We start from the raw sequence: 13084 nt of genomic DNA, 5'->3' as shown, positions 1-13084 counted from the left end.
GACAGAGATTGAGATTGCCTTGAGATACCTCTTTTTTGGCTATTTTTTTTTTTTCCTGAGGAGAATGACAAGTCAAACCACTGGTAGACACAGGTTTTGGGGTTTTTTCTCAGATCTTTATTTTACAAAAATAACTTACAAATAAAGACAACTCTCAGCAGTAGGATCACTCACTCTGTGCAGGAGGATATAGCCTGGTGAAGCAGGGGTGTAGGAGTTAAGGACTCTGACAATACTGTTAATTTTAACATGATGGCAGCTATACTACACTACATATATTTCATGCTCCAGCATGTGGGTGTGACACCACATAAAGCCATGGTCTGTGAAGTGTGCCAGCCAGGGAGGATGCTCCCAAGAGATCATTTCCATCCTATTTATCAGCATCCTCTTGGAGCCAAACGGCCACCTAGCACACAGACTACAGCACTCTGGATACACTCATCAGCAATATACTTCAAATACATGATAAAAATATATTTAACTTTCAAATACACTTGTATAAGATACACCAAGAGGCAGAAAATAAAGTCTCGAGCTTTTAAATACAACACACACTATATATATAAACATACACAAGGAGACAAGACGTGGAAGGAGAAGCTTATCCATGTTATCTATGGTAGACAATGGCTTTGTCTGCTAGGAAGTAATTTCCATTTGCATAGCATTGTTGAGAAGTCCACACTGGGCTAGGAGGAGAAAAGGTTTTCATTTTGGTACCACTTCGCAACTGATCCTACTCTTAAATTACACTTTGTCCTCTCTCTTTTGTAGGCTGGAATTCATGCCCCGTTCATAACAAGCACACTGAAAGGAAGGGGTGAAAAACAAAAATAAACAACAAACCGTAACACAAAAAAAACCACATCAGGTCAGAGAGTCAAGGAAGTTTCTTTCTGGGGCTGCAGTCATTTGGCATTTTGCTCTAGAGCTGAGTATTCTGCTTCTGACACTCTGGAGGCGTCAATGAGTTTAGTGAGGCCAGTTTTGGCAGAGTACTTGAAAATGAAGGCCTTCATGAGCTCGTATCTGTAGTTGCGGTTGATGAAGCTGTACAGGATGGGGTTGACGCAGCAGTGGACCAGGGAGAAACACTGAGTGATGTGGAGGGTGGCGTAGAGGAAGTTCTCCATCTGGCAGCTGATGGGGATGAAATGCAGGCTGTAGAAGATGTCCAGCAGGACGGCCACGTGGTAGGGCAGCCAGCATACCAGGAACACCACGACGTAGGAGAAGATGATCTTCCCGTTGCTCTTGCGCTCCTGGTCACTGGAGGCAGAGATGCTCTTGGCCAGGAGGAAATAAAACACGGCGATGACAGGAAAGGGGATGAGGAAGCCCAGCACCACGGAGATGAGCTCCATGCCAATCAACCACTCCTTGAAGCTGTCTTCAGGGTAAACAGGCCTGCAGTAGGTCTCATTGCTGGAGGAGACAGTCTTGAGGAAATAGGTATCCGGGAGGGAGGCGGAGAAGGCCAGGAGCCACACCAGGATGCAGATGCAGCGGCGGATGATCTTCTTCTTGCGGCTGCTGGAGTTGGTGAAATAGGCAACCGAGAGATAGCGGTCCACGCTCATGCACGCCAGGAAGAAGATGCTGCTGTACAAGTTGATGGAAAATATCAGGTGCGTTATCTTGCAGGTGATTTCGCCCATGTGCCACTGGTTGTGCTGGACCAGCGAGACGACCCACACGGGCAGGGTGATCACGACGCACAGGTCAGCGATGGCCAGGTTGAAGATGTACAGGTGGGTTTCATAGCCCGTCATTTTGGCCTGCAGGTTGACCCACACCACCACCGAGTTGGCCACCAGGCCTATGACGAAGATGAAGATGTAGAAGAAGGACAGGGTGTAGAGCAGGGCGCTCTTGTTGAGTGTGCCAGGGCATGTTGTCGCGTCCACCGTGATGCACTCGCCGTTGTTGCACGTCCAGTTGATCTCTGTCAAGTTGGCTGTCTCCAGGAAATCCAGGATGGAAGTCAAGTCAAGCGCGCTCATGGTTGCTCAGATTGGACTTCAAACGACCTAAAGGCAAAACAAGATGGAAAGAAATGACGTAAATTACGGAGCTATTTCTGCTGCTGTGTCACACTGGGACATGCCGCTTTGGTAACATCCCACTCCTGCCAGGCACCTTCCATTAAAGCACTCCATGGAGTAAAACAACCAAGACACTCAGCACAGCTCATCTGATTGGCTAAAGAGGAGCAGCACCAGATTTTGCGTGATTTCTCCTTCTCTTCCAGCTCACATCTGACATCATCAGGTTGGCTATCGTCCCCGGGTGTGAAATCTGCAAAGTACATCGTGGCCAAATAAATGTCAGGCGACTAAATCCGTCTCCTCTGGCATAAATGATGGTCCTATCGCTTTCAGCAGGGGAATCTTTAAGGCATTTTATCTGCACTCCCTCAAGCACGGTAGAATTGATCTGGCTGATACGCAGCACTGTAAAACATTTACCACAGGCTCTGGTCAGCATCTTGTCAAGCCCAGCTACAGCTGCATTAAGTAGAAGTGGGGAACTAAGGGGCTTTGTACCCCTATCCAAACTTAAATTGAAATTCTGTTCCGTCCTCCCTTCCCCCCTTCTCTCCAATCCTATTTTACAAAGCATCCCCTGCATTTAACAATTATTACACAGCGTTGAGTAAAGAAAAAAAGTCCAAACTTGACTGCTGTGTAGATCTGCTGAGCCTAAGTTTTCTTTTTAGAAGAGTGGTTTGATTTCAAAACACTACCCCATCATGGTTGGCTCCACAACTGCCTCCTTTCCACCCTTTCGCTGTTCTACATCTACTTTTGCTGCCTCTTCAGAGCTTTCTTCTACCTGCAGGCAGTGGACAAAGCAACTTGTTAACTTCCTCACCAGCAGAAAGAAAAGGCCCATCAGACCTCAAAGGCTCACACAAAACCCCAAGTGGGGCTACTAATTGCCTTTCTGCTTTTGGGGTGGCATAAAAATGCTATCCCACTGCCCGGGACCCTCAGTACCACCCCCAGCCACAGGCCTGTGCCCTCCACACTTCAGCCAGGCCAGTTTTGGAGAGCAGGATCCAGCCTGGGACCGGATGCCAAAATAAAGCTGCAGAGGTGGGTTTCCAAGGGAGGGATCCTTGTTCCCTCATGGCTTTACCTGAGCTGGACCACCAGGTCAGCCAGCCCACCCATGGACACATCCAGCATCCCCAACATGGGCCACCTTGCTGTGCCCCATGACCACAGCTCCAGAAGGAGAGGGACCAGCCTGAGACAAAGCCAGTGAGGCCAAGTGACCAGAAAGCAATAGGGGATCTCCAAATATCCCTGAGCCCACCACAGGATCTCTTGGCAGGGTTTCCAGGAGCACAGAGGAGAGGTAAGCAGGGAAGAGTTCAGATGTGTTGAACATCCTCTTCTCAGCCCCTCTCCCAAAAAAGGGACCTTGGTTGACACAGCACCTCTCCTTCTCCATCTGCATAATTGGCTCTTCCCAAAGCTCCCACCCTCCTGCCTGTCAGGAACAGAGGCTACGGAAGAGAAGGGAGATAAGGGGGGAGATTACCGGAGAGGACTCAAGGCACTATTGTCCCAGCAGAGGGGAAGCTGGTGGCACTAACAATGAGGGGGGCCATGCACACATTCAGGGGAGATCAAATCTCTCCACAAACAGGCCCAAATTGGCCCTGTGAGGAGATTCGGCCTATGGCTTTCATCCTGCTGCCCTGATGAAAGACGGAGCCGAGAGTCAAACCAAATTAAGCACGGATTTTGCTAAAACACTGGCTAAGGAGGGAGCTGAGACAGTGGCAGCTCTCCATCCTGCATTAGCCGATCCTCGGGAAAGCAGAGAGTGATTTAACCCACTCCATGCAGGGCAGAAGGGCTGATCCTCCCACCTTGAGACACAGGCCCCCCTAGAGCTGCCAGTACCACTCTGGTGCTACAGGCAGCAGGGCTGGATGCATCCCCTGGATGCTCACTTCATCCCAGGGCTGCAAGTGGGACAGAGGGATGGGGCTCCTGCCAGACCTCACCCAGGGTCCCACTGCATCCCCAGCACAAACACCTTCCAAGTGTCTCACGCTCAGGGAGAAGCGGCACCATTCCCAAGTCCCTGAACCTCAAAACTCTGCAGCAATTAAGGCAAACTCCCTAAAAGCCACAAAACTTCCAGCTCCATGGCACAGGCCCCCAGCTCCTGCTGGGATTTGGGGGCAGCAAGAGGAGCACAGAAGGAGGAACACCCGACTACCCCTGACACCCCAAAAAAGTAGCATGGGTGGGCCTGGGCTTCTCTGGAAGGCACATGGTCTTAAACAAGAGGAACAGGCTCACTCCACATCCCAACAGCCCAGTTCAGGACAGGACTGTGACCACACAGCACCAGCATGCCTCCAGCACATATCTCATAGAGAAGAAACTCAAACCTGGCTGAGGGGTGTCAGATTCCGACAGAGAGGCAGCGACAGGGCAGCAGAGAGCCCCTGAGGCTGGGGCTCACACCAATGCTGGGGACACCACAACCCAGCTGCGGCCTCAGAGCCACCCTGGGGAGGTTAGGGAGCACGAAGGATGCTCGGCCCGATCCCAGCCCGCCTGCACTCCGAGAGCACGGCTGCTGCACACACGTGCATCCATCTGCCTGCGCCTTTCGCATCCCCAGCGCGGCAATAAAAACCCGAAACCCAGCCGGCCTCCCAGGCTCCAGGTCCCGCCGGGGAGGGCTGCGCTCACAGATTACAGCCCCACAAACCGGGCTGTAGTCTGAGATTAGCTGCTGTAACCCGAGCTCCGACTCCCACCCAGATTAGCTGGGAGGTACGGGGCGGGGGGGAACCCACCAGACAAACTCAATAAAGCCACTCCGTGCTCCTAAACAAAATACCTTCAGCGCTCTCTGCAGACAGCACAGCATCCGAAATACTCGTGAAGGAAGCCGGGACTGTAATTTGTGTCCAAGACACTGCAAAACTCCTGCAGCCCATCACCCCTTCACCTGGCAGGCACGTGTGCCGAGTCCAGCCGCTGCTAGTTTACAGGAGTTAGGACACGAAGGAAAGGAAACGCACCCCAGTTCCTGCTCCAGACACCCAGAGCTGTCCCTGGAGCTGAGGCAGCCTGCAGGATTGCACCTTCCCTCCCCACCGCACCTCCTGCCCAGGACCCGCTGCAGGCTGTCACAAAGTAAACAGGCACCAGCATCCCTGCCTAGGAGGGCAGCCCGGCAAGGCACGGCACTGCCCAAGCCCTCGACTATTTGGGGAGCTTCCCAGAGCATCCCACAGGCCGGTCCTGCCCGCACTCAGACCTGCCTCCTGACTGCTCGGGGGTGGGGGCAAGCCGGGCTTTGCCCTACCCGAAGGGAGAAGGAAATGAACCACGCCAGGAGAAGTCAGGATTGCCGGGCCGGCTGTCACTCGCACCTTTCCCGTGCCCCGGCTCCCCAGCATGAGGGGGTGGCCACCACAAGAGGACACCCACGCCCGCAAGGGGCTTTGCGAGACCGAGCCCGGCACATTCAAACTCACCCGCAGTTCCGAGCTGAAGAAACAAACAAGAACCGCGGGGGAAGGAGCGGAGAGGAGGATGGCACCGAGGCATGCGGGGGCACCCACAGGGCAACTGTGACCTCTCCAGGCTCCCCCAGATCCTCCCGCCACGGCAAATCCAGGTGCGGGCCAGAAGAGGCTCCCCCCGCCCAGGGAGAGCCCAGAGGGACGCGACGGAGCCGGGGGAGGCTGCGAGACCAAAGGGAAGGGGCCGGGCGCCCTGTGGCTCCCCACGGGTCCCGCAGCCCCGGCGGGGCTCCCCCGACGTCGCCCTTACCTCGGGGCCTGGCGGCAGCGCAGCAAAGCGGCCGAGCGCCGCCGCCTTTATAGCAGCCGTGAGGGGAGCCCGCCTCCGGGGCGGCTCCGGCGGCCCGGCCCCAAACCCCTCGGCCCGGCCCCGGTACAGCCCTAAACCTCCTCAGCCCGGCCCCGGTACAGCCCCAGATCCCCTCAGCCCATCCCCGGCCCGGCCCCAAACCTCCTTGGCCCGGCCCCGGCACGGCCGGAGATCAGTTGAACCCAGCCCTGGATCGGCCACAAACCAGCTGAGCGCAGCCCCGGCTCGGATGGGCCGGGCCCGGCGGGTCCCCGAGGGGTGCGGGCACCCGGGGTAGGAGAAGAGGTGATACCGGGACAGGGGGAGCGATAAGGAGGGGAGAAAATATGGGGAAAGGGAGGAGAAAGAGAGAGGGGAAAGCGAGGAAAATAGAGAGATGGAAGCGAGGGAAAGAGAGAAAATGAGAGGGAGAGAAAAAGAGAGAAAGAGAGGAAGGAAACAGGAGATAAAAGGAGGGAAAATGAGAGAAAAAGCAGAAGAATATAAAGGAGAAAAAGAGAAATAAAGGGAGGGAAAATGAGAGGAAAAGAGGGGAAATAAGAGAAAAAGCGGGGGGAAATGAGAGAAAAAGCAGAAGAGGGAAAAGAAAAAAGAGAAAAAGAAATAGAGGGTGGCAAAAGGAGAGAAAAAAGAGGCAAAGGGAAGGAAAAGGCAGAAGAAAAGAGGGGGGGGGAGGAGAAAAAGAGAAATTGAGGGAGAGAAAAGGAGGGAAAAGGAGAGAAATAGCAGAAGAAAAGAGGAAAAAGAAAAAGGAGAAAACGAGAAATAGAGAGAGGAAAAAAGGAGACAAAAAGAAGAAAAGAGAAGAAGAGAGAAAAATTGAGAAAAGAAGCGATAAAAAGAAAAATGGAAAAAAGAGGACAGAAATAGTAGAGAAGAAAAAGAGAAAAGTAGAGAAAAGAGAAAGCAGGAAAAGGGGGGCAAAGAGAGAAAAAGCGAAAAAAGAGGAAAAGGAAAAGTGGAAAAAGAGAAAAAATGACAAAAGAGGGAAAAGAGGAAAAAGAGAAAAAGAAGAAGGAGAGAAAAAACAGAAGAAGACAAAAAAAATTAAAGGAAACGGGGAGAGAAAAATATTTTTAAAAGTGAAAAAGCAGAAAACAGATGTAAGGAAAAAAAAATTAAACAGCATGTCTCTAGTTGTTTTCTATTTTGATTTGTTTTTCCCCTGCCATAATAAAATATTGAGGTAGACAAGGCAAGGAGAAGCAGCAGATCCTTCCCTCTGCTCCCTCCCTAGCGGCAAGAAAAAGTAACACCAAGGAAAAGCAACAAGAAGCCAGGGAGTCAGTGACTCAAAGTGAAAATCCCCTTCCTTGCACGGCTCCTGAGCACGGGGAAGGTGAGGGAAAGGGGGGTCATCAGTCAGATCTGGCCCAGGGAAATGCTGGGATCAGAGGTCCATCCACCTGCCGAGCCCTGCCAGCTCCCAGGGATCTCCACCAGGCTGTTCCCAAAACACCAGGTGAGCCAGAGCAGGGCTTGGCCCCCAAACCCTCCCCGTGAGCCCAAACCCACCTACAGCTCCTCAATCACTTCAGCATGGCTGAGCCACTGCCCAGCCAGCACACACACCTTAGCTGACACCTTTGAACCACAACTTTTTGGAAGATACAGGGCTAAAGTTTAGCCCTTGAACCTGCCCCCAGAAAGCACATATTTTGTTTCCCAAAAGACACATAATCCTATATCCACAGGCAGTTCAAGGGGGAATGGCTTCAAACTGAAAGAGAGTAAATTTAGATGGGATATTGGGGGAAAAAATCTTCCCTGGGAGGGTGATGAAGCCCTGGCACAGAGAAGTTGTGGCTGCTCCATCCCTGGAAGCGTTCCAGACCAGGTTGGATGGGGCTTGGAGCAGCCTGGGATAGTGGAAAGTGTCCCTGCCCATGGCAGGGGGTGGCATTGGATGGGCTTTGGGGTCCTTTCTGGTTTGGTTGCCAGGGAACAAGAACAGAGGGATGAGTCTCCCACCATCCCATGGATGGGCAGGGTGGGATGTAAGGTGCCTCATCTCCCTTCCTGACCTCCACTCTCCCTGGATGAGGTCCTCCCAACTCCACAGCTGTCAGTGAGCATCCACTTGAATTCTGAGTGCTTGCCCAAGTCCACGGATGTTGGTGGGATTGAAGCATGGTGATGTCAGAGAGCAACAGGATTAAGTTTAAAAATAAGCATGGGCTGAAGAACTTAGCTAAATCAGGCTCTGAAAATCCTAGGGAAAAACAAACAAACAAAAAACTAAAACCAAACAAAACTAAAGGCACTCTAGTGGCACTCTGGGTCACTTGACCAAAAAAACAAGTGGAGTGGTTTTGCCTTACCTCGTGTGCCAGAAAATAACACCAAAATGTGCAAAGTCTTCCACAGCTCTCCAACCACAAAGCTGCTGGATGTCCAGGAGTCACAGGCAACCTCCCCTCTCCTGCATTTTGCCAAGGGCAGAGCCCTTGCTGCCCTCTCCAGGTTCCTCCTTTCAGGTATCATTTTAAAGGGAGCAGGTTCCTCACAGGAGAGCCAGGGCCAATTCCCTCTTCATTACAAAAACTAGATTTTGCTTAGTGTTCAGGCATTAAAAATCTGCATGATACAAAACCACCTCCCTAGAACAGAGCAAGCAGAGCTGGGAACCTCAGATAAAATCAGCAGAAGGTCCAGATGCTGCCTGCTTGCCATGATTAATTGGTATCTGCCACCAATCCAAGCAGGTGATCCAGGAGATGTGATTGCAGATTGCAGTTGCTGTGGCCAGCAACTCCTTGGAGATGCAGGTGTCCAGGTGATCCATCACTCACTGAAATGAGACAGGCTGGGAGAACTGGGATTGTTCAGCCTGGAAAACAGAATGTTCTGGGGGGACCCTGAAGTGCCTTCCAGTGCCTGAAGAGGTTCAAAGAGAGCTGAAGAGGGGCTTTGGATAAGGGGAAATAGCTTCCCACTACCAGAGGGCAGGGTTAGATGAGATATTGGGAAGGAAACCTTCCCTGTGAGGTTGGGAAAGCCCTGGCACAGGGTGCCCAGAGAAGCTGTGGCTGCCCCTGGATCCCTGGAAGTGTTCAAGGTTAGGCTGGATGGGACTTGGAGCAACCTGGGATAGTGGAAAGTGTCCTTGCCCATGGCAGGGGTGGAATGGGATGATCTCTAAGGTCCCTTCCAACCCAAACCATTTTATGATTTAGGAATGCAAAGCTCTGCAGTTTTCACCCTGTTACAGAGAAGTCTCTGTTGGGCAAAATGCATCACTGAAAGCCAGATCATTATTTAACTGCTTAGGCTTGCATTTATATTTTGTTTAATAACAAAATTTAGTTTCCCTAAACTACAGCAATGTACTCTTTTTTTTTTTTTTTTTCTTTTTTTTTTTTTTTTTTTTTTTTTTTTTTTCCTCAAAAACCACAAGTTTTTACTAATGGGGGTAGGGTAGAGAAAAAATCCTGAATTTCTCCCAGTCCTCACAGGCTTCCCACATTCATTTTGGGAACACAGGCTGGAAGCTGTGTTCTTTTAAGGCTTCCCTTTCCAGCTGGGAGGCAGATGGAAGCTGACACCCAGCCCCGCTTTACTCAAATCAACAGAGAAATTAAAAATAAAAAGTAAAAACTCAAGTTGGCAGCTTCGAGTGCTGTGAGGACACAGGTTTGGGAGTGAGAGAGAAGGCCAAGAAGGCAAAGTGCAGATTGTGTTGGGTGGGGGAGCATTTTGATTGCACAGCAAGCAATAGTATGGGACAAAGGGAAATATTTCTCCAATTGCACAAGGGAGGCTTTGCGTGCAGCCTCACGCACAGACAGAGAGCGGTGCCAGGAGCACGAACAGCCACTCGGCCGAGACAAAGCTCGGGACAGCCCTGGAGGAAGGCAGGCTGTGATCCATGAGGGGTCCGAAGGTGAAGCCGAACTTCCTGCGGGATGAAGGCGCAGCGCCCGCTTCCTCCCTCTGCCAAGACAGCCAGTCCTCTGTCCTCTCCCGGTCACGTCCCTCGCTGGGATGATGGATGGATGGATAGATGGAGGAACGAGCCCCTGCGCTAACAAAAGGAATAAATAGATGACTGCATCAGGAGTCACCTCTGAAACGGCAGCAGAAAGGAAACGAGCGGCGCATTTCCAACAGGCAGTGCTGCCCGGCTTCACTTCCCCTACCAGCAGGGAACAATCAGGTCATCTAATGCCAAACCCTGCCTCCAGCAGCGTCAGCAGCCTCAGGGAAGCCCCAGGGCTGCTCTCCTGTGCAGCTCCGTCCTGTCCGGTCTGCAACAGACGCACGACGAGGAAAGCAGGGAGAAGAGAGCAGGGAGAAGCAGCCTACTCCCAGTGCAGGGCAGGAAAGGTGCTTGTGCTCATGGGCAGCTCCAGGAAACCAGAGTCCTCCTCTGCACAAGGATGGAGCGAGCCAGAGGTGCCCCAAGCTGAGGAAGCTGCTCAGGGGCTGGGAAAGCCAGCGCTAGAGAAACTGTGGCAGAAATAAGCTGACCTCTTAAAAGTGGAGAAAAAAGAAAGAGAAATGCATAGAGAGGCTGCCAGGGCAACCACAACCCATCCTAGGGCAAGGCTCCTGCTTCCCCTAGCCTAGCCTAAACCACTAAACCAAGCAATAAAAGAGAAATTACATCTCAGGACTTCCCTTCCTCCTCCACACCACCCACCTGTTAGTTCAAAGGTTCATGAGATATTATATTTTTATTGCAAAAAGCTGTTCGGGGGCTTTTTCCCTCTCTGCTGCAGCTCCAAGGCTGCATTTTCAGCTTCAGCACCACAACAATAAGGACCAAATTGAGGAGGAAGATTTTCCAGCACAAAGCTGTGCTTCTTGGGCTGTCACAGGCCTCCAGCATCTGTGGTTTGAGGCAGCACAGGCTGAAAGCTTTGTGAAAAGCTGCCGGGAGAGATCTGTGTTTTCCAGGCCCTGTCCAGCCCGGGGACACTGCCGCCAGCTCTCGCCTCCTGACAAGTGAGGGTGAGCAGTTCTGATTCAGAGAGACAACTCAAAGCACATGGGGCTTCACATGGCCTTCTTCAGCTGGGCCACCCAGGCTTTTAACTGTTCTCTGGCTTTGTCCACCCAAAGACACAATCACAGAATCGTTTAGGTTGGAAAACGCATCTGAGTTCATCAAGTCCAACCTGTGACCAATCCCCACTTTGTCACCCAGCCCAGAGCATGGAGTGCCACATCCAAGCATTCCCTGGACACTCCCAGGGATGAAGGAGAGAGAGACACAGCAGGAAAAAGGTTTAAGGTCTTGTCCACCTGCACAGAAGGGCATTTTCTGTCAATCCCAGCAAGCTTTCCCAAAGCCAAGCAATAATACAGCAACAATTCCAGCAGGATCTGCTGAGGAAAGGGCTGGCAGAGCAATCAATTTGTTATTTTCAATGCAATGAGAGCTTTGAGGAGAAATCAATTGGTGGTGGAATTAGGAATATGACCTGTGTAGCCAGTAATTATAGAAGATGGGTCTCCCCTTCACAGTTCATTTCCATCTTACCCTTTCCACTAAATAAAGGTGTTACCAATGGATGTTATTTGCTGCTTCATAATCTGCTGTCAGAGGCATTACTGCCATTTATTTGAGAGTGTGCCAGAATGTGACCATGAGGAGGATAACGTCAAACCCTGAGCTAGAAATCCTGCCTGAAGCAGCTAAGCAGGAAGCAGAGAAGATTTTTTCAGAGACATTGATTTGTACATAAACATTATTCAAAAATCTTCTCTTGTCCTCACAGCGCACTCTCAGATTAGCAGTGAGACGTGAGCATGGCAAGGGTAGGTTTTGACAGGAGCCATGCTATGGAAATCTGCATCAGCAGCAAGTGGCAGGCTGGGGACAGAGAGAGGAAAGCTGGAATTAGGATGATGGGATCCCCCCCTCCTTTGCTTGCTTCCATGGGAAAGAGCCCTGCTAGGTGTAAAACAACTAAATGTTACAGGCCGGTAAGAAATAAAAAATTCATTAAATCATAAATCTTTTGGAAAGGGGATCTACTGGGGAGATTATATTCACTTCTCATGAACATATTAATTCAACAGTGGCATATCATATTGTTCTCTGCAGGGGAAAAAAGACATATTGTTTTAAAGTCTGATATTTAGAGCAGTCCTTGAGGAAGGAAAGCAAATATAATCTTGGCAAAGAAAACCGAGTCCATGAGCACCGAGGAAGGGACATTAAACGCAGGGCCCAAGTCCCAGCTGCTGAAAGTCAGCATGGTTTGACTGCAGCTCTTGGAGCTAAGCCCATGCATAGGAGCTGAGAGTGAAGGTCACTTCCATTTAGCTACAACTCCTTGAAAATGCTAAGTAAGTGAACACAAAGGGTAATTTTTTAACAGTGAGCAGTCACTGTTTGCCCACCAGCAAACCGGTGAGGAGACAAAGACATTACAGCTGCTTTCATTTGATGTTTGGTGGTTGGGAACTGTCTGGTCATCTCCTTCTGGATTGCTTCTGGCTCAGCAGTGAGAATTGCCGAGTTCTCCTGGCTCTCAGTCCAGCCAGACACTCAGGATTTGGGGAGGAATCAGTAACCATCCACAAAACGTGTGCTCTCCAAAGCCCTGCTCCAGCTACTTTCCAGCCTAGGCTCCCTACATGCCTGGTCTCCATTCTCCAGGAGGCTCCAGTGGCACGTTCCAGATGCTCCTGCTGCAGATCCAGCCCTATCTCCTGCCTAAATTGCATCATATGGAGGCAAATAAAGCCCTGCCTCCCTCAAGAGACCTTTCCTGGCAGACACCTTGCACACAGCAAGGTCTCCTCATAAAGGCAGCTTCCAGGGTGTGGGGTGGGACAGGCTGCTGGCCCCTTTCCACAGGCATGGTTGCACTCCACCTTTGGCTTCCCACCTGTCTCCTGACCACACAAATCTTTAAAGAGGAGCATCCCTGCTCCCTTTTTTCCTTCCCACCTGTCTCCTGGAGCGTATCTTTCCTCAGGAAAAACCAGCGGATTGTAGAAAAAACTTCACAAAATAGCTACAGGAAAGTTTTCAGCAAACACACAACTCAGTGTCCAGTAACTGCTTGTGCCCATGGCCTTCCCCTGTGCTAACTCACCATCCAAAGGAGTTTATTCCAGAGGAACAAGGGGAGAGGACAGCTTAAGCTCTCAGCACAAGATAACAGGGACTGCTGAGTGGCTCTTGCACCATAAAACAATCGATGCCTGTTTGACCCCGTCACACTCTCAGCCAGCTCGGGCACAGATAACCC

General features: G+C 51.1%; 1 protein-coding gene across 3 annotated transcripts; it reads right to left on the bottom strand.

Moving 5' to 3' along the window:
• Positions 1–104: 104 nt before the first annotated feature.
• Positions 105–5862, bottom strand: ACKR3 (atypical chemokine receptor 3). 3 transcript variants are annotated; one of them, XM_083864856.1, is made up of 2 exons: positions 5817–5862; positions 105–2033 (listed from the first exon to the last, which is right to left on the bottom strand). In XM_083864856.1, exon 2 carries the CDS (start codon positions 2004–2006, stop codon positions 912–914), a length of 1095 nt encoding a protein of 364 aa, XP_083720982.1. In that variant the 5' UTR covers positions 2007–2033; positions 5817–5862; the 3' UTR covers positions 105–911. The 3 variants fall into 3 exon arrangements, with proteins under 3 accessions (XP_083720982.1, XP_083720983.1, XP_083720984.1); XM_083864857.1 differs by lacking the exon at positions 5817–5862 and adding an exon at positions 5519–5697; XM_083864858.1 differs by lacking the exon at positions 5817–5862 and adding an exon at positions 4876–5120.
• Between the last annotated feature and the right edge of the window lie 7222 nt (positions 5863–13084).

Source organism: Zosterops lateralis (genome assembly GCF_965231275.1).
Source record: "Zosterops lateralis genome assembly, chromosome: 7".
Classification (NCBI taxonomy): domain Eukaryota; kingdom Metazoa; phylum Chordata; class Aves; order Passeriformes; family Zosteropidae; genus Zosterops; species Zosterops lateralis.
Note: the sequence above shows the minus strand (reverse complement) of the source record. Positions and strands in the feature narration are given on the sequence as shown.